The sequence below is a fragment of the Euprymna scolopes genome, chromosome 34 (assembly GCF_053919585.1).
Source record: "Euprymna scolopes isolate OS-2025 chromosome 34, ASM5391958v1, whole genome shotgun sequence".
NCBI classification, from domain to species: domain Eukaryota; kingdom Metazoa; phylum Mollusca; class Cephalopoda; order Sepiida; family Sepiolidae; genus Euprymna; species Euprymna scolopes.
In genome coordinates, this window is record NC_136515.1 from 23,264,641 (window position 1) to 23,286,502 (window position 21,862).

General features: G+C 34.3%; 1 protein-coding gene across 1 annotated transcript in view; it reads right to left on the reverse strand.

The window, feature by feature from the left end:
- Positions 1–21,862, reverse strand: part of LOC145259057 (uncharacterized) — a 131,362-nt gene that overhangs the window by 81,951 nt on the left and 27,549 nt on the right. Inside the window, exon 2 of the mRNA XM_080116683.1 lies at positions 18,725–18,821. Coding sequence (XP_079972809.1) covers positions 18,725–18,821 — 97 coding nt within the window. The remainder of the gene's footprint in view (positions 1–18,724; positions 18,822–21,862) is intronic.

Below are 21,862 nucleotides of genomic sequence, written 5' to 3' on the forward strand. Positions count from 1 at the left end.
AACTTTATCATGGAGAGGCAGCTGTGAAAACTCAATCTGTTGAAGTTCACTTACAGTCACAGAAGTTATTTCTTGGGGATGCAAAGAGGCCATGGTTAAATTCTTTTATATCAATTGTGTTGGGAAAGGTAAGTACTAGGCAGTCTATTAGTAGAATATTAATTAGGGTAGAAGGAATACAATGTTTACGTGATCCTCTTTTTGCGATTCAACTGAACCGGGTTCTAACTGAGTTGAATCGTACTTTTATAACTTTTAGATAACAGATTTTTAGTAACGAAAATAGTTTTACTATTTAAAAACGTTTTTATTTATAAAAAGCTTGTTGTTAATTAAAAATAGGCGTATAACAAAATAAGCTTGCCATTAAAATTGTCTTTTTTTAATACAAATATTTTTTAACTTTGCCATTATAAGCCGTCGAAAAAGGGATAATACGCAAAAACATTTTAATAAAAAAAATACTATTTTAAATTGTGTACATTTCTCCACGTTAAAAAACAACCCTGGTGTCTAACTCTGTCCCGTGGGGAGGCATTGTATATAGGAACATTTAAACACATTTTTTAACTAAAATGTATTTAAAAAAAATAAAATTTTCTTCGCTTTTCTATAGAAAAAAATGTAAATATTTTTTATTCTGTAAAGTTCAACTACCACAAAATGAATAGATTTCAAACTACATAAATACACAAACAAAATAAGCCGTACGTGAAAAAAATAACATTAGTTACGTTGGTAGCTTTACGGGTAAAAAGCCCGAACACTTTTAATTAAAAAAAAAAAAAAAAAATTCGCATATTGTATATTTTTGTCTGCTTAAATCGCATTTAAAAGTGCGAGAATTTTTTTAAGGGGGATATTTATTTACAAGAACACTTTACACTTTTTAATAATAATAAAAACAAAACATTTGTAAACAAGCCTTTTAAAAAAATAATAATATAAGCGAAAACACGCAAACACCGGTTTTCACGAGCGTTTGGAACTGCTAAAACGACAGTTCCAAATTAGCTTTCATTCGCTAAGAATGTGTAACTGTGAATTTGGCAGCTCCAAGCAAAGTTTTACTTTTATACTTATATGAATATGGGGACAGTTATCGACATAAGTCTTCAGGATTATATATATATATATATATATATATATATATATATATATATATATATATATATATATATATATATAATTATTATTATTATTATTATTATTATTATTATTATTATATATTATCACATAGAAAGGAAAAAATAAACGTATTATTTTTACCGTGTATCGATAATATTGAGTAGAAATGATTGGGGGTGCTGCAGTTCCACAGCTCCAGGCACGAGCCGCCACTGATTGATAGGCAGATTTATGATAGTATAATATCTACATCGAGATATATTTAGTATAATATCTGAAACACGTGATAATGGATAACTTTTATGCATATAAAAATATTTAAAAAATATTTAAATAAAATAAATATTTGAATATTTAATCCATAAAAATGAAAAATTAAAAAAAATTCTTCATGTCAAAAAATAAGAGGCTGCAGAAAACAAGAAAAAAGGGAGGTAATCTAATATCGCTAATAGAAACAACAACAGATTTTATAAAAATATAGATGCATTTATGATAAATACCGGCGCTTCTACACTATTATAACGACATTCTGTAGTCGATAAATTAAGTTTTCAGATAAAAAACAATGGTTTCAACTGATTTTTTGTCAATTCTAATAAATTACAATGTTAGCTTCCAAATTATGCAATCGAAATTACCTGAATATCATTTTGTTTTATAAAATAAATCGAAACGGAAAATTATCTCCCTTTCGAACTCTCCTGTGTCCTACATAAGGAAATACGATCGTTTTCTTCAAATTCTATTTTATTTAATAAATAATTTTCTACCTATCGATTTTCGTAATTTTTGGATATAATTATCTTAAAAGTACGAGGAATACATAGATGCCGTTGTTTTCATGTGAAATTCAGTTTTGCGATTTCCAAAATTTCGTTCTGATAGTGTAGAAGCGCCTTAATACATCATATCTTAACATCAGCATCAAGGAGGAGATGACGGCGGTTACAGAAGCGGAGACTGAAAATCTGGGTGCGACAAGTTCGAATCCGGTTCGTTCTATAGGAAGATTTTTACTTAGAGATGTTGGCAACCTTCACGTGGTCCCGTCCCGTAAGTATCCCAAAAAGAATTCTAACTAGAAAGATATCCGGAAACGCAGGTTAACAATAAAACATCTGGTTCATTCGATATAAAAAAAATCCTCCTCCTCCTCCCCCTCCTCAAAGACAACAACAACAACAACAACAACAACAACAACAATAACAACTTAGTGTTTTTGTATAACGACGAGCAAATCACAGAATCGGCTTAGCTTGGGCCACGTCCAAAAGAAACGAAGCCGCCCTAAGTTGCACACTATACAAAATCAAAGTGAAAATCTATAACACATATGTCCTTCCTATAATCTTATACGGACTTGAATGTGTCGATTGGATTGTAAAATTACGCCGGAAAATAGAAACTTAAACTGATCACATCAATATCGCAAAGTTGCAAAAACTAACTGCCATCTTATCAATATCCTCTGTCATCTCTAATATTGTAATATTATTGCGTGTGCCTTTGTGTGTGTGAGTCTGTTCCCTATGGACTCGAAAACATCTGGGCCTGTTTTTTTATAAAATTTCACACGAAGGCACTTTATGTACCTGGCAGTGTTCTTAGATAAGTTTTGTATCGGAATGTATTCGATAATTATCGATAATCAATAATTGAAATAATCCGATGTAAGAAGCAACAGGCGATTTTGATTAAAGTTAACGCTTTATACCGCCTAACATCACAAGTGCATTTGAGAAGTTTGATGACGACACAACCTGAAACGCCCGGCATAAAATCAACAGTACGTTCTTTGATATGACAGGAGCGCGTTCGAAATGAATGTTTCTGTTCCGAGCACAACTGAACCATGATACTTGATTTTTACATTTTAAACGTTACTTCAAACCATTATATATGAAAATAATTTTATAAAATCAGCAGTAGGTTCTCTACAGTGCAATATAGACTACAATGTGGACTAAGTCATTGCGGGGAGGCATGTGAAGCTTCTTTGGGGTGAACCGCGATGGGTCTCCAACTAAAGCAATAAATCGATTTGATTGGAAAATGGGAGATTTCACTGATTTCGATGATAATAAAAATATGGGTGTGTGAAACATTCGTTGATCATCATTCAATCCCGGGCAACGTCGGTGTCTCTGCTAATCAAATGTAAAGGTACGTTTAGTTATGGTAAGCGTTCCATTGTCAAAAGGCAAACAACAGAAAAGTTCGATAGACAACGTTAGTGAATTGATGAAGTTGAATATAAAACAAGCGGACATCTTGAACAAAGATCGTAAGACTTGGAACACACTCAGCATGTGTAACAGAGCGTGGTCGCGGTATAGCAGCAGTAGCAACAACTCCATGCAAATGACCAAGCCGTGTTATACACACAATAACCACGCACACGCACACACACATACACACGCACACATACGTACGCACACACGTACATACACATAATCACGCACACACACATAACCACGTACACACGCATACACACGCACACACACACACACGCGCGCGCGCATTTTGCGGTTTATTTATCCTACTAGCCTGGGTGGTTGGAGGTGTGTATTGAGCAAAAACAAAAAGTGGTAGTAGGCAGACAGGCTCGAACCCGTACCGCGAAGGAGGAAAATAAAGTGAAAAAAAAAAAAAAAAACGTGACGCATTAGCTGTTGCGCTCATCGCCACACCAGAAGTGACATAGGTTACAATTAAGGCTAGATAATCGAAAAGAGGGGATGACATTCGAAAATATCGGCGAACAAACGACTCATCCATGTAGAAAAGTACCCAGTTGAGGCTTTTAGCCAATTTTTCGAAATGTGTCGTCCGAAGAGTCGAGCTTAAAAATGATACCAATATCGTGAAAATCCGTTGCCTCTGTCGAAAGTTTTAGGCGTACATACATACATACATTTTCACAGACAGGTAAGACTCATATTATAGACTAGCCTGGATGCTCGGCGTTGCCCGGGTGTTTGGAGGTGTGTGTTGAGCAAAAAAAAAAGTTGTAGTAGGTAGCCAGGCTCGAACCCGTGACGCGAAGGCGGAAAAGAAAGTGGAAGTGTATGTAAGGGTGTTGGTTAAGCAAAAAAAAAAAAAAAGAAAAAAAGAAAAGGAAAATTGCGTGCGCAAAAAAAAGGAGTAGTAAGCAGGCTCTAACCCGTAACGCGCAGAGGAAAAAGAAGGGGAAAAAACTGTTTCACCGATGTGCCTACCATCAGGGGTGGTAAAAATAACGCCTTTTAAGCGACGTCGTGAATGCGAGGGTTGAATGATTTGCAAAAAATGTCAGCGGGAAAATCAACCCTCCTGAAGAAAAGTACCCAGTTAATGGTGAAGGAATCAATGTTTTTAGCCAAGTTTTCGATATTTGTCGCCCGTTTCTGTCGAAGGTTTTGCTTCTGTCGAAGGTTTTAGGTAGAGATACATACATACATACATACATACATACATACATACATACATACATAATACATATATACATAATACATACATACATTTAAACAGATTTTTGCCCGTTATATTATAGATGAATCATATTAATATTAGAAAAAAAGCAACACCAAAATGGCGCCTTCACAACTACATTTAGCGTGAAGAGCTGCTGCTGATTTATATTTCCATTCTTTTAGATTGTTATTGGTTCTTTTAAAAAAGATGCTTTTTCACATCCCACCTTTTTAGTTTTTTTCCAGTTCGCACCTTCTTGGTATTCTTCTTGCCAACAATGGTGCTTGGGCAAACATTGCTCAGCGACCAATGGGTGCCAAGACGTCATTGCGTACCAGATCTTTGTAGTTTAGAACAAAGGAACAAATAAAATGTCTTTATGTCATAACAACTAAGATTATAAAAACTATTTTAAACTTGAGTTTGCACATTCAATTAATTTTAGTTTATTTTTATACGTAACGACTAGCGAGCAACCTACGCATATTATGAGTAACTGTTTATATATATATATATATATATATATATATATATATATATATATATATATATATATATATATATATATATATGTGCGTGCGTTTATGTGTATATGTATATTCCTATATTCCAAAGTCGAAGGTTTTATTCAACTTACCAATAATGTTTTTCGAAAAGTAAAAAAAAAAAAAAAAAAATTCAGTACATTTTATACATGTGTTTCGATCACGGGAACCTTCCATAGACTTATCAGAAAACAATAAACAAAAAGTTCTCAAAGAGAAAAATGCACAACGATGTAATATGAAAAATGCAGGAAGAGACAAAGAAAACTTACTTCAGCCCCTATTTCGCGGGCGGCCATCTTTTTTATATGATTTGTTGTTATATCTTAACAAACATAGAGCTTCTGTTTTAAAAAAAGGATTGGTATACACAAAGAATAGAAAATATCATTAAAGGCGTACATTTTCACAAAGCTTATATACAGTGGGTCGCAAAAGTATTAGTATTGTTCGTATTTCTCATCATTTCTTATCAAGTTAATTTGAATGAAATTTACACTCAATCTTCGAACAGAGATTATCTATTTAAAAATAAAAGTGAAATGAAGATATATTTATTTGACAAATATTTATTAACGAAAAACAAATTACACACATGCAAAAGTATTTAACACATTTATTAATATTTAGTTGCATTACAGCCTCCAAACGTTTTTCATATGTGCCTAATAGTTTCATACAAGCACTTGTTGATAGTTTTAGCCATTCTTTTTCGGTAATTTTCTTTAATTCCTTGATGTTCTTGGGATCTCTTGCATGCACCCTTAACTTCAAAGTTTTCCACAGATTTTCAATAGGATTTAGTCCGGGTGACTGGCTAGGCCACTGTAGAACACCATAGAACCCCAGAATCCTATAATCCTTAAACCATTTCATAGTTATTTAAGCCTTGTGCTTGGGATCATTTTCTTGCTGAAATATAAAGTCACGGCCCAATCCGAAATCTGCGGCAATCTTAAATAGATGTGTTGAGAAAATCCTCATGTATTTTGCTGCATTCATTACCCTTTCTATGATTTCCATTCCTCCAACCCCATTTGCAGAAAAGCACCACCAAATTATCACACTTCCACCTCCAAGTTTTACAGTGAGAATGGTATTAGATTGTTTAAATTCTGTACTCTCTTTCCTCCATACATGGGTGAACATATTTGCTCCAAAGAAGCTCATTTTTTGTTTCATCTGATCAAATAACTTTGTTCCAGAAGTCATTAAATTCACATTGATATTTATAAACAAATTTCAAACAGTTTTTCACATATCTAAGACAACAATGGAGTCTTTCTCGATGATGTAGACTACAGGCTTGTACGATTCAGTGATCTCTTTATTGTATCCTTGCTTACTTCAATACCTGCTTCCTGCAAATCCTTCGAAGTTTCTGAACAAGTCAAAAATGGTCCTTTCTTCACGTTATGGGCAATATAGCATCATTAAATTCACGTGGCCGACCACTTCTTAGATGATTTTTAGTATTACCACCTGTTATTTTTCACTTTCTCACGACAGCTCCAATTGTACTCACCACCAAATTTAGTTATAAAGCTATTTTCCTGTATCCCTTTTCATCTTTATGCTTTGCTATTATTACCTGGCGTATATCATTAGTCAATTCCTTTGTTTTAACGATTTTAAAACAGCAATGAGAGAGGCAACTTGCGCAGTGTCTGAGAGCTATTATCAACTGATCTGTAAGAAGCCGGAACTTTGCGGTGCCTTCTCGTTGATTGAAATATTGTAGCAAGATGAAACGACTGCTTAAGAATGAAATTTGACAGTGTGTTAAGACTTTTGCATATGGTAATTTGATTCTTTGTTAATAAATATTTACCTAAAAGTATATCTTTATTTCTGTTTTATTTTTAGATAGATATGTGTTCACAAATTTAGTGCAAATTTCATTCAAATTAACATGATAGTTTTTGAGAAATACGATAAAAAAACAATGTACCGAATAATTTTGCTACTCTCTCGCTCTCTCTCTCTCTTTCTCTCCACACACACACACACACACACACACACACACACACACACACACACACACACACACACACACACACACACACACACACACACATATATATTTCTTTCAACGCATCAAAAGTTTCATGTTTTACAGCATTGATTAACCAATTATTAACAACGATTAACAGAACCAATTAGTTATTTGTATGTCAATACTGAATGAATTCCTCGTAGACTCTTCAGAAAACAGGAAGATATTTGACATAGAAAGAAAATGAATAAATTTGGACAGGGTATTCATGAAGCCAAAAAATTATGTATATAAATAACATCACATATTTTGTTATTTCCGTCATTTTGAATTCGCATATATATATATATATATATATATATATATATATATATATATATATATATATATATATATATATATTATTGATGGGTCGATTCCAATATTTTCCCGATTCCGATACAATTACCGATTCCGTGCTAAATTCCCGATTCCGATACAATTACCGATTCCGATTTCGATTCTTTATAAATCTCTAAATATTTTACTATAGAGTTGTTATTTTCCCCGATTTCTGAAACAACAACAACAAACAAAAAACAAACAAACAAACAAAAAAACACATGCAGATATTTTCCTAAACCTAAATTTACGCTTGTGGAGGATGATGTATAGAGTTTAGCTTAACTGGTAATTTAAAATCAATAAATATTTATTATTTTATCATTATTATCAGCAATAGAAGATTTTGCTTTAAACAAGAGCAAATAAAATAGACAATTAAAAGAATTGGTATCGGCATCGAAAAATAGGCACCAATTTTTTCGATTCCGATAACGATTCCGATATTCTCGATTTGTCGATTTTTCCGATTCCCGATTCCGATTCCGATTAATCGTCCGAACATTAATATATATATATATATATATATATATATGTGTGTGTGTGTGTGTGTGTGTATGTATGTGTGTGTGTGTATGTATGTGTGTGTGTGTGTAAAGAATAACAGTATAGCTACATTCCAAGATCAAAATGCAGATTTTCCATGCAAAACAGCTCCGTCAACATATTAAATGTATTTTCTACAGATCCGTATGGTTATATATAAAAAAAAAACAATCGGTTATTACTGTGTCAATGCTGGATTTTCTCGTGCATATATTCTTCAGAAAAATAGAAATGCTTTGTTAGAAAGAAAACAATGCGTGAGAATGTAATGTTGAAAAAAAAAAGAAAAAGAAAATTCATAGAAGACCCAGCATCGTGTGTTTGTTTTAAGCAGCCATCTTGGTTTATATTGTAAAGCGAGACAGATTTTATTCAACGTTTTAATTAAAATGTTCTAAACATGTTTTAAATCTACAAAAATTATTTACTATTATCATGAATATGTATTTATTTTCTGTAATAGTTTAATTAGAGTTATACCTAAAAAGGTAAGTTGAAAATATAATTACTTATAATTTTCATGCTCCCTATAATGTTAAATTTTTTGTACTTTATTTATATTAATAAGGTGTAAATATATATATTCCGTATTTAAAAGGAATGCGATTCTACAAGCATAACTAATAAATCGGCCCAGTCAATTAGAAATTTTAATAGTTAGTTCCCTTCTAGCTTCGATATAATTGCATTTGTTAACCCAAATATATTAATACATTTACACACCCGCATATACAAACATACATACCTATACACAGAGACGCATATAAATATACATATATTTATATTTATACATATATTTATTTAATTAAATGCTTGCCATATTTGAAAAAATACTTCATAATTTAATAATTTTTGCATGTTTCCAACCTATATTATTTGTGATTTCAGTTAAACTATGATTCAATGTATATTTTATAGCTATTCAACATGTGCTAAGCCAAACAATTATTTATAAGATATTTCATTTCTGAAATTTTGAGATGAGGATTGGTTATTCGTATTATTTAGATTCATCGGACTACTGTTCTCATCTTGAGTGCGATTTTCATTTACGTGAAGTAAATAAAGGGTTCCGCTCGAAATTCCCTCCAAATTCCCGAGTTCAACAGAAACATTCCCAAGTTCAATAAGATACACCTGAAGAAGGCCAGAGCTTACATCGACCGAAATGTTGTGAAAACCACACTCAAGATGAGAACAGTAGTCCGATGAATCTAAATTATAAGATATTCGTTTAATGATATGTGCATTTTCCGTTGTTTCTATTTTTTTCACCATGGTAACCTCGAGGTTCGATTTTTTTTCACACTTGTGATATATTCATATCTAATTGTTCATATGCAGTTGTGTGTGTGTGTGTGTGTGTGTGTGTGTGTGTGTGTGTGTGGTACATGTATTTTGGACATACCTTAACTTCATGCGTCGTTGATCTTGTCCACCTGGAATTCATCCTGTTCTTGGCGGGGAAACTGGAAACCTGTTTTGAACGAATATTCATTCACTCACAGACGAAGATTGTTTCATATAGTTGTTATTCACCTTCCAGGTCTCAATCGCAGAAGAGTGAAAAGTGAATGTCTTTGCTTGCATGGTTAATTCAAAATCTTATTTTAACACACGTCAGCGCCCCCTCAGTGAAGGGAAGGGGACGACATGTTAAGCCGTCTGTTCTTCTCTACGTACAAACCCTAACTCACTGACTCCAGCTAACCTGATCACGTGACTCACACGCAGATCCGATCAGCTGACCCTCACTTCCGGTAAAACGTGTCTACAATATAATTTACCATATGTCTTTCTTATGTTTGACCTATTTCCTAACACTTGAAGATAGCGCCCCCATATTTTCTATTATATTTGCATGAGTCTATGAAATCATATCTCTTGTCACTTACATCCTTATCACTATTATTTATTGGTTTAAATATTTTATGTAAATATATTGTTTATTTTATTTTATTATGATTATTCTTGAAAGCTATTAAATACTGAGCATTAATAAACTTTAATTTATCAAGTCAGATTTAAGGCGGGATGGTAACTATTTATGTTTCAACAAACAGCATTGTACCAGTTCCTGCCGTTTTTTAAATAAATATTCCATAGATGCTACTAAATAGGATTCGAGACTGCAAAGATTGCAGAACCCAGTTTTATTAGGTGTACATTTTTGCACTTTCTGACATTGACTATTTTAATTTGTATTCTATGTTATTTCTACGTAGTTCTCTTATTCATTTAGCTAAAGATGTTGATTTCTGTTAGTTTTTCCATTTTTTAAAAGATGCTATACGGTTGCGGAATCAGTCCTTTAGTTTGTAGTCAATCTGCCCTATTTACGCCCTAGTTCTACTACTTTCAATGACTTCGCATTTGTATACAATATCATTACTAAGACATTTACCATGCAAGGGACATTCAGTTTTATTTCTACAGTTACAGAGAGTTTAATTTTATATGTTCTTGCTTTTATCTTCTCCACTTTCCTTAATTGTCTTTTCTATTTTTGAATACTTGGAACTTATAGATTTCTTTAGTGAACGTGTCTGTGTGTCTGTCTGTCTGTGTGTCTGTGTGTCTGTGTGTGTACATTTCCATACGCAATAACTCTGTTATTTTTTTAGTTTGCAGACTCGATATTTGATATACGGGGTACTGAGATTGGGGAAAATCTATGTGATCGATTTTCGGCCAGAAATTTGGTGAATAAGGGGTAAAAGTTCAATGATTTGACCTTTGAGAACTCTACCAAACTCCTCCGACAATTTTAGGTCTAAACACTTGAAATTTTGGATATATATTCCTTAAACATGGATCTAACTTAATAACTTGATTTGAGCCCAGAACAATAATTTTTAAGGAGTCATAATAGGGGTCAAAGTTAAAAAAATTGACCGCTTTTTTTTTGCTCAACATACACCTCCAAATATCTGGGAAACGCCGGCCACCCATGCTAGTATATCTATAAACGTGAACGTGTCTGTGAATCTCTGTCTGTGTGTCTGTGTGTGTACATTCCCTACGCAATAACTCTCTCAATTTTAAGTCTACAGACTCAAAATTTGATATACAGGGTATTGAGATTTGGGAAAATCTTTGTGATCGGTTTTCGGCCAGAAATTTGGCGAATAAGAGGAAAAAGTTCAACGATTTGACCTTTGAGAACTCTACCAAACTTCCCCGACAATTTTGTGTCTAAACACTTGACATTTTAGATATAGATTTCTTGGACATTAATATAACTGAATAACTTGATTTGAGCCCCAAAACAATAAATGTTAAGGGGTCATAATAGGGGTCAAAGTTAAAAATATGTTGATCTCTGCAGTCTCTACCAAATTACTCAGACAATTTCTGGTCCAAACATTTGAAATTTTACATAAACGGTATTCAGGGCAAGCTTTTTAATCGATTTGGGTCGAAATTATTTAGTTGCCAATATATAAATGTATGTATGTTTGCATGTCTGCCTAAAACTATATACAGGGTGTTCACAATATCTGGCTACATTATGTAGCCAGACTTTGTGGAAGCATCCTGTAGATTATGTAGCCAGACTTTGTGGGCACCCTGTATAAATATATGTATACCCACACACATTTGTATATATATATATATATATATATATATATATATATATATATATATATATATATATATATATATAGGGTGCCCACAATGTCTGGCTACATAATGTAGCCAGACTTTGTGGACACCCTGTATATATATAAAAAAATATAAATCTATGTATGTTTACATTTCCACCTAAAACTTTCGACTGAGGCAACGGGTTTTATCAAGATCAGTATCGTTTTGAAGTTCGACCTTTCAGACGAAAAATATAAAAAAAATTGGCTAAAAGCATTAATATCTTCACCTTCAACTGGGCAGTTTTCAACAGGGTGGGGTCGCTTTTTTGCCGATATTTTTGAAAGTCATCCTCCCCTTTCGATTGTCTAGCCTTAATTTAAACCTACGTCATTTCTGGTTTGGCAGTGGTCGTAACAGCAAAGACGTCAGGTTTTTCCCGTTCTTTTCCTCCTTCGCGGTACGGGTTCGAGCCTGCCTTCCTACTGCCACTTTTTTTTTTGTTCAATATAGACATCCAAACACCCGGGAAACGCCGGGCTGAAATGCTAGTATATATATAAAAGTGAAAATGTCTGTGTGTATGTGTGCCTGTGCACATTTTCCTACCCAATAACTCTCTTAATTTTCGGTCTGGAGACTTGAGATTTGGCATAAGAAGTAATGAGATTTGAAAAAATCTTTTTCATCGGTTTTCGGCCAGAAATTTTTCTGTCAAGAGGTCAAAGTTCAACGATTGACCTTTGAAAATTCTGCCAAACTCCTCCGCCAATTTTGTGTTTAAACACTTGAAATTTTAGATGTAGGTTACTTGGACATGGATCAAACTTTATTATTTGATTTGATCCCAAAAAATAAATGTTAAGGGGACAAAATTGGGGTCTCTAGCAAATTACTAAATTTTGGTCTAAACAGTTGAAATCTTACATAAAGGGCATTCAGAGATAGGACAAGCTTTTTGATCGGTTTGGGTCGAAAATTTGAGCTGCCAAGGGGTCAAAGTTCAAAATATTTGACATTTGCGGTTCCTAGCAAACTACTCAGCCAATTTGGGGTCTAACCCTTAGAAATATATACATAACGGGTATTCAGACATGCGGAAAGCATTTTAATCAAATTTGGCTGGCAAGAGGTAAAAGTTGAAAGAGTTGACCGTTGCAGACTCTACCAAACTCCTCCGCCAATTTTGGGTCTAAAAACTTGAAATTTTAGATGTAGGTTATCTGGACAAGAGTCAAACTTTTTAATATATATATATATACATATGCACATAAAGTTATGAGCAGTGCATAGGGCCCTAGCAAAGCCGGGATGAACTTCTAGTAAATAATTCACGAAGAAATCAATCGTGGAATTTCCTAGGGTCGTTTGTTTATGAATGTTGTCTTTGTCAATAAGCGAATACCTGATTTTATCGACTTTATTATTCGTAACAAAAATGAAATGAATTGACTTGTATAATCCATAATGGCGTCGATACACGATCGAGTTGCACAATTCTGTATTTAACCTAGATTCGCTCTTTGTGCTTATTACGTCGAAAAATGCGCGACGCAATTCTTACATTTATTTACCATTTACTTATCGCCCTCTTAGTTTAAGTTGAACGATTAAGTAATTTTTTTTTTTTACAAAAGAGCGTCTTGTGAAGCATTAAGTGGAATCTAAAATCTCTATATATCTAAGCATGTATCTATTTATATATATATAAGTACCTAGGTATCGATCTGAGTATGAGTCCATCTAATTATCTATGCTAGCATCTATCTATTTAAATATCTATCTAGCTAGCTAAGTATCCATCCATTTCTATATGTGTATTTATGTAAGCATATATTTAACTCTCTATCTACGTAAGTATGCATATATGTATCTATGTATATATCAAATTATCTATTTATGTATTATGTATCTAAGTATCTATCTATCTAAGTATATATCTAAGTATTTCATTATCTATCTATCAATCTATCTAAATATATATATCTACTTATCTAAGTATCTAAGTATCTATCTATATATATATATATATAAACATGTATTAATAATTATATATATACACACACACATGTATATATATGTGTGTGCGTGTGTAAATTCATCTGTCATCTCGTTGATATATATATATATATATATATATATATATATATATATATATATATATATATATAACATTCACGTGAAATCACTTTTTTCTTTACCCTATTCCCTCTGCTTCACTATTTATTACCAAGTAAGATCTATGACTTAATTGTAGTTTCATTAAATACTTTTGCAAGCAAAATCCGATCCCGCGTTTTGCTAAAACCTCTCCTCTGATAAGAAGGAAAGTATTTCTTTGAAACTCCTCGGATTAAGGACAATCCACTTATTTAGGGTTTCCCTTTTAAAATGAAATATGTTTTTAACTCCTTTTCAAAGTGTTTTTTAACATGTTTTATTAACTACTTGTTCTTATATATATATATATATATATATATATATATATATATATATATATATATAATTCACCTATCCTCCCTTATATATATATATATATATATATATATGTATGTATATATATATATATATATATATATATATATATATATCCCTGCACTATATATATGTGTGTATTAATTCAACTATCCTCCCCTTTTTTAAGGATAAAATCGCACGATCGCCGATGACAAGATACAAGCAAGCGAGTTCCACATACATATATATAATCTGAGATTATTGTTTTCCAGAGGTTAAGTAATCAATATAATGCAACAAGGTTAAGACAAGAGTGCTCAATACCGAAGTAGAGCAGGGTATACTCTTTATTTATTTTTACATAAGCAGTATATATATATATATATATATATATATATATATATATATATATATATATATATATATATATATATATATACGGTCGGATCAATACTTTAGATGCCTTCATTCAATCTGCGCGTTTAATGATAAAAACTTTCTTTAAAGCTGACGTATGACAGACAAACGAAAGTGCCATATCAAACTTAAACGTGACATACCAACCAACATACAATGGATAGAAGCATGAAAATATTTTAATTTGAAGCAAAAATAACAGACTAACAAAAAAGCTATTTCGGACTTAAGCACGACAATACTATTCCAAATTTAAGCGTAACAAGCAAACAAACAAACAAACGAAAATGATATTTTAACGTGGCAGACCAATGAAAATCTAAAGTACAAAATAAGGTAGCCTAGTACCTATCGCTTCTTTTATTTTGTCTTTTAGTCCTCACATTCTATGGTTATGACAAAGGGGAATAAGTGCTATTTTGTGGGATTGAAATCTATCCATCTAATACTTATTATTATTATTATTATTATTATTTTTTTAACTTTTTTTAACTTCTTACATTAAGTGGCATTATGCTTTGTCCGGAGCGATTTCCATAACATTTCAAACACAGGCGTGAAAAGATAATGAAAATATCTAAAACTTAAAACACAAAAATGTCTTTACGTGTTATCTTACTTTAAGTAACTTTTCTTGCTTTGGTAATATTTATTTGTTTTTTGTTTCTTTCCATTTTTTCTGTAAAATATTGTTAAAGATCGCCAAATATTCTATTGAAAACTTAAAGTGTGATGGACGTATTCAAATCTATTTCGCAATTAAGCGTGACAAATCAACAGGCGATATGCGCATCTTATGTTGCACAAGGACGCATGTAATAAAGGCGTACAGCTTATGACTAACGTATAATGAAAAGAAAGAAACAGGAAACTGTAAACGAAACGATTATATTTTTGAAATATCATTTGAGACGAATAAAAAGTTTCGCCATCCCTTAAGAGGATTAAAGTGGTTTACGTTTCTGAATCTTTTAGATGAGGATTGATTATTCATTTTGTTTGGATTCTCTGGGCTACTATTCTCATTTTAGTGATATTTTTTACAAAATTCCGGTCGATGTAACCTCCGACTTTTTCTAGGTGTTTCTTTTCGAATTCGTGAATCTTTCCGTCGAACTCGGGATACTGCACGGAATTTCTAACGTAACCCTTTAAGTAGCACGATCTCGTACTGTAAGCCCTAGCCTTGAGTACCCGTGACGTAGTTGACAGAGTACTTGGTAAAATTAATTTGTAAAGTTAACTCTTCTGGAAGTTGTAGGTTCAATCCTCAACGCGGACAACTCTCGAAATACAATTGACTTTGGTTAGAATCATACGGTGCAGTCAGTTCTATGCATAGCTTTTTTTTAATGAGCACGTCCTTCAGGTCCGCCTTCTTCACAATCGTATAGTCGATCAGGTGTCAATATTTAAATATGAGATGCATTCAGGATGCCCTATATTTATTATTTTGCTGGAAGATGGTGTTTATACTGGTAAGATCGTACTCCGCATACAGACTAAGAAGTCTCATGCCATTGGGATTGACCCTTTCATTTCCATACGCGCCGATCACGCAATTCTAATTTTGCAAGTCTTCCCGACCTTTGCATTAAGATCACCAAGCAGCATGATTTTGTCACTCCTCGGGATGTGACTGAGGATGTCGTCAAGTGGCTGGTAAAAGCGATCCTTCTCTTTATCATTCGATGGCAGAGTTGGTACATGGGCACTTACTAACGTGACATGTGGGATGCGAAGAGTCATGAGTATTTCGCTGACACCTACTGGTGACTTTGCGAACTTAGGCAGAATGTTGTTGTTGAAGATGTTTCCCGTCCGCGAATATCCTTTCCAAAAGAACGTATAACCGTCACCTACTTCATTGAGTGAGGCTTCCTCAAGAAGTTTGGTCTCATTGAGTGTCGCCACGTCCACATTCTAGCTAGTAATGAGTGCTGTACTGCGCAGCGTAGTTTGTCCGGTTTGTTCGTACTGGTATCCAGGAATGTTCCATGCTGCAATTCTAAATGACATTGTTTTTCGACCGAGGACTAGTTTGACTAGAATGCTGGTGAGATCTCTACCCCACTTGACAGAATGCATAAAGCACACAGAGCTACCCTGAACAACCCACAACTTCAACTTCATAAAGCGCTATGGAAAACCTTTCATTCTGAGTTTTAAACAATTCTCAGAACATTGCGAGATGAGTGGTGATTTTCAAAAGCCAATGAGATTCAGACTCACACTGATAGAGGCGATATGCGCAGTTTATATGATGCAATGAAAACAATATACGGCATCGGAAACTGCTCACTGGCACCTGTTAGATCTGCTGATGGAGTATCTCTAACCAAGGATCAAATTTTGATAGTGGAGCGATGGGCTGAACATTTCAACACCCTGCTCAATAAACCCACTTCAGTCGACCAAACTGTCCTTGCTGACCCCCCCTCCGAACACCCTACCATGCCAGATCTCGATCCCCCCCCCCCAAAACCCTCGGAGAAATCCTGTACGTTTCAAGCCCCTGAAAAACAACATTCCAGTTGAGCGTCTCAAGCAAGGAGGTTACCCCTGTGCACGGACCCTGCATCGCTACATATCAGAGTTGTGGAAAAGAAAGTGTGTCCCGCAGCAATGAAAGGATACCAACATTGTTACCATCTACAAGAACAAAACAAAGGTGACAAATCCATCTGCTCCAATAGTAGGGGTATCCTTTGGTGTGGAAACTGGAGCCAGGCAAGGCTGTTTGCTGGCTTCCGTTCTCTTCAACATTTTTCTCGTAGGTGTTACAACACTGCTACGTAGGGAGCTGGAGAAGCAGGCTGGAGTTGCCGTCAACTTCGGGCTTGATGGCAATCTATTTCACATCAGGAGGTTGCAAACAATGACCAAGCTGACCTTAGAAACCATAATTGAGCTACAATACGTCAACAACTGCGCCCTAGTTGTCCATACACTGCAAAACATTTTTTTCTGCAGCTATAATGGAACTGGTGATCAACATAAAAAAGAGGTACTGTCAGTACAGCGCTGATCTTCCATCAAACCAATAAGTCTCACGGCAGCAGAGCAACACCTGCTTATGGTGTCCATATTCAATTATCTGGGGTGCATAATGTCTAACACCTGTTCACTGAATGGTGAGATCTACAATCACCTCAAGCAAGCATCAGCATCCTTTAGTTGGCTAAAGAGAAGTTTTTTTTTTTCAGAACAGCAACCTCAGACTCCACACTTATTATGGTGTACAGAGCATCACCACACTTTAGTATAGATGTTAACATTGGACGACCTATAACCTCTATATAAAATGTCTTCATAAGATGCTTGGCATCACATGGAAGGACAGAGTGCTACACACAGAGGTGTTAGGGAGGTCAGCCAGCTTCAGCGTGGAGTCCATCGTGATCCAATGCCAACTCAGGTAGCTGGGACACATCATTCGAATGCCCAGCCACAGACTATCGCATAGAATCCTTTATGGTGAACTAGCCTGGGTGCCCGGCGTTGCCCGAGTGTTTAGAGGTGTGTGTTGAGCATAAAAAAGTGGTAGTAGGCAGGCAGGCTCGAACCCATACCGCGAAGGAGGAAAAGAACGTGAAAAAAAGTGACGTCTTTGCCATTGCGTCCATTGCCAAACCGGGAGTGACGAAGGTTTAAATTAAGGCTAGACAATCGAAAAGAAGGGATGATCTTCGAAAATATCGGCGAAAAAAGCGACCCTTCTTTGTAAAAAAAGTGTCCAGTTGAGGGCAAAGGAATTAACGTTTTAGCCAATTTTTCGATATTTGTCGTCCGAAGGGTCGGGCTACAAAAAAAAAAAAAAAAAATACCGATCTCGTGAAAATCCGTGAGGTCTGTCAAAAGTTTTAGGCATACGTACATACATACATACATACATACATACATACATACATACATACATACATGCATACATTTAAACAGACAGGTGAGAGTTATATAATAGATTACTCCAAGCCGACGCAGTGCGGATGGGTAGAGAAAGCGTTTCAAAGACCACATCAAAAATCTCTGAAGATGTATTAAACAGACCCCCTCTTCACTAAAGGAACTTGTATCCTGCACGGATCTCTAGCGCCCCCTCTGCTCACAGGGAGTGGACTGTATTAGGAACTGCAAATAGAGACCATACAACGAAGCGTGTAAAGAGGCTCGCCAGGCCATCCCTGCTTCACTCAGTACCTCCTTCACATACCAAGTTTGTGACCAAACCTGCGGGTCCACGATTGGCATATTTAAACATCAGCAGACTCACAAGAAGAAGATCGTCATCATTGGATAACGATGGATAACTAAAAAGAATAAAAATAGCAAGAACAAGTTAAAGAGTTGTGTGCATGCGTGTGTGCTAGTATAAGCGTGCGTATGCTTATGATTGTGCGTATACGTGAGTTGAGGTAGCAACCCCAAGTCAGACACAGGAACCATAGGAGGTTAAGACAAAATAGATGTATTCTCTGTCGTAAATTTTAAAATTTAAAAGTTGCTGCATGTCTGACTACCCTTCATGTAAAATTTCAAATGTTTAGACCCAAAATTGGTTGAATAATTTGCTAGAGATCGCAAAAGTCAAATCTTTTAAACCTTGGCAGCCAAATTTTCGGCCAAAAACCGACTAAAATGCTTGTCCTATGTTTGAATACACTTTATATAAAATTTCAAATGTTTAGATAAAAAATTGGCTGAGTAATTTGGTAGAGACCGAAGAGGTAAATTTTTTTAAAAAGTTTGACCCCAATTTTGACCTCTTGACAATTATTCTTTTGGGCTCAAATAAAATTAAAAAGTTTGTTCCATGTCCAAGCAATCAACATCTTAAATTAGAAGTGTTTTTACCCAAAATTGGCGGAGGAGTTTGGTGGAGTTTTCGAAGGTCAAATCGTTAAACTATGACCACTTGAGAGCCAATTTTCTTTCAAATCTCGACTCTATAGACTGAAAATTGACAGAGTAGTTTGGTAGGGAAATGTTCACACACAGACACACACAGACAAAACATTTTACTTTTATAGATATATAAATTTATTCATTTATTTATTTTATACAAGCAGATCGCCCGGCATTGCCCGGTCGTAAAATATGCTTAAATATGATATTTCGATTAATGCAGATTTCGTATTTATTATTATATTATATTCGACCCAATATATAGTGATTATTTATTATTATATTATATTGGACCCAATATACAGTAATGATTTAAAAAGTTTAAAAAATGACTCCTGCGCCACCACCGAGAATCAAAACCAAAACGTTTAGCTTACGATTTACATTTTCTTTTGTCGTTAATGCCTGAGCTATGAAGGCATGTTCGCTGCAAGGCTAAAAATTAAAACATGACACAATAGCGATTACGTTACGCATACATATTCGTAATTCAGTTGTTCGACCTTCACCTGGAAAGTCTATTTTTTTTAATTTTCACACTTTTGTACCGATTTTCCCCGGCTAAAACCCAAATATAAAGTTTCGCATGGATTCGAATACCCTATATATTAAGTTTCATGTCTGTAGACAAAAACCCGACGGAGGAGTTTGGTAGGCAATTTTTTTAAACAAATATATATTCGCATACATAAGTATATATATATATATATATATATATATATATATATATATATATATATATATATATACTAGCAAAAGTACCCGTCGTTGACTGGGTTCAAAAACAGCCTACAGAAAATGGACTCTGATTTATGAAAGTATGATAGCGTATGAAAAGGAAGGGGTGTAAAGAGATAGCTTCGAATTTGGAGGTATAAAAACCAAAGCAAAATATGATGAAAGTAAAAATAAAATAGATAAACCCCATAATTTATTATACCATGCCTGTTCACACTGAAACACTTATCACAATATTCTGTGGATCTATATTAAAAAACCTTGTTAAACTTTGTGACATATTTCCATTCTATGGAGGTCAGGCGCGAACGAACATCCCATAATTTTATTATACCATATTTCTTCAAACTGAAACATAATTATCAAATTATACTTACGCAGATAGATATGAAAAGTCTTTATTAAAGTTTGTGCCTATTTCCATTCTATGGAGGCCAGGCGCGAACGCAGACCCCACAATTTTATTAGACCATCCCTATTTAAGTTAAAACATACTTATCAAAGTATTATTATGTACATCTATATCAAAAACACATTTAAACGTTTTTTTTATTTTATTTTTTTTATTTCCATACTTTGTGGACCAGGCGCATAAGCAGACCCCACAATTTTAATGAATCATCATCATGCCAGATCAAACATACCCATTCCTGTGTCTCGATACATCTTCTATCATTATATGTGATCAGTTTTCTATAATAGTCAACACAATAGGAGCCTAATCGTGACCAGACACACACACAGACGTTCAGCTTTATATTCTAGAAGATATGTGAGCAATTAAGCTGATATGTCAATATAAAGAAGAGTGTTTTATCATCTAGCTTTATATTGGTCACGTGCAATATATACGGATTCAATACTGGATCTGTGCCATTATTCGAATGAACTTTGTCTCAATAAATCATTTACAGTTTAAAGAGATTCATAAGTTACAAGCAAAGAAATGTCAGATTATCGGAGGTCCGCTGCCAAAATATTCCCATCTAAACGTGCCAGTGAAAAAGAACCAATCAACGCCAATAACGCGCTAGAAAATTACTTACACCAGAGAGTATCTTCTATATTTACAAAGCTACCATTCACGCATGCATGTACTGGGCTGGTGCATCCGTCTGGATGAATGCTCAACATAATCAGATCCTTCCTAAAGAGACAAATCCAGACTCTCCTCGATGGCTGTACGTCTGAACAATATGGTATTCATACAGGTATACTTCAAGGGTCGATCCCCGGACCTTTATCATTGCTGATATTCATAAACGACCTCCCTGATAAAATTGTCTCCGGGATGGGTATATTCGCTCATGACATCACGCTTTATAATACACATAAAGGTGAAACAGATGTACACATATCCAAGGTAAGCCGGCATTTTAGAAAACAACGTTAACCTGTAGTGATATCGGGTCATGAATGGATGATAACATTCAATGCTACTAAGACTAAACTTATTTCCCTTTAACACTTAAAAAACTTCTCAACCACCGATTGACATGACAAATAACACCCTATCTGAAAGCTCATCGTTTATTTTGCGTTTTTTTTTGCGATTAATGAATGTATATGATGTATATAAAAACAAGAGCGTTAGATATATAAACAAAATTTAATTTTTCTAGATTGCGGCGAGTTTCGAACTCGCGAGCTTTTGTGTGTTAAACAAATGTGATAACCACTAGCTGATATTGTATATACAATTGTTTTT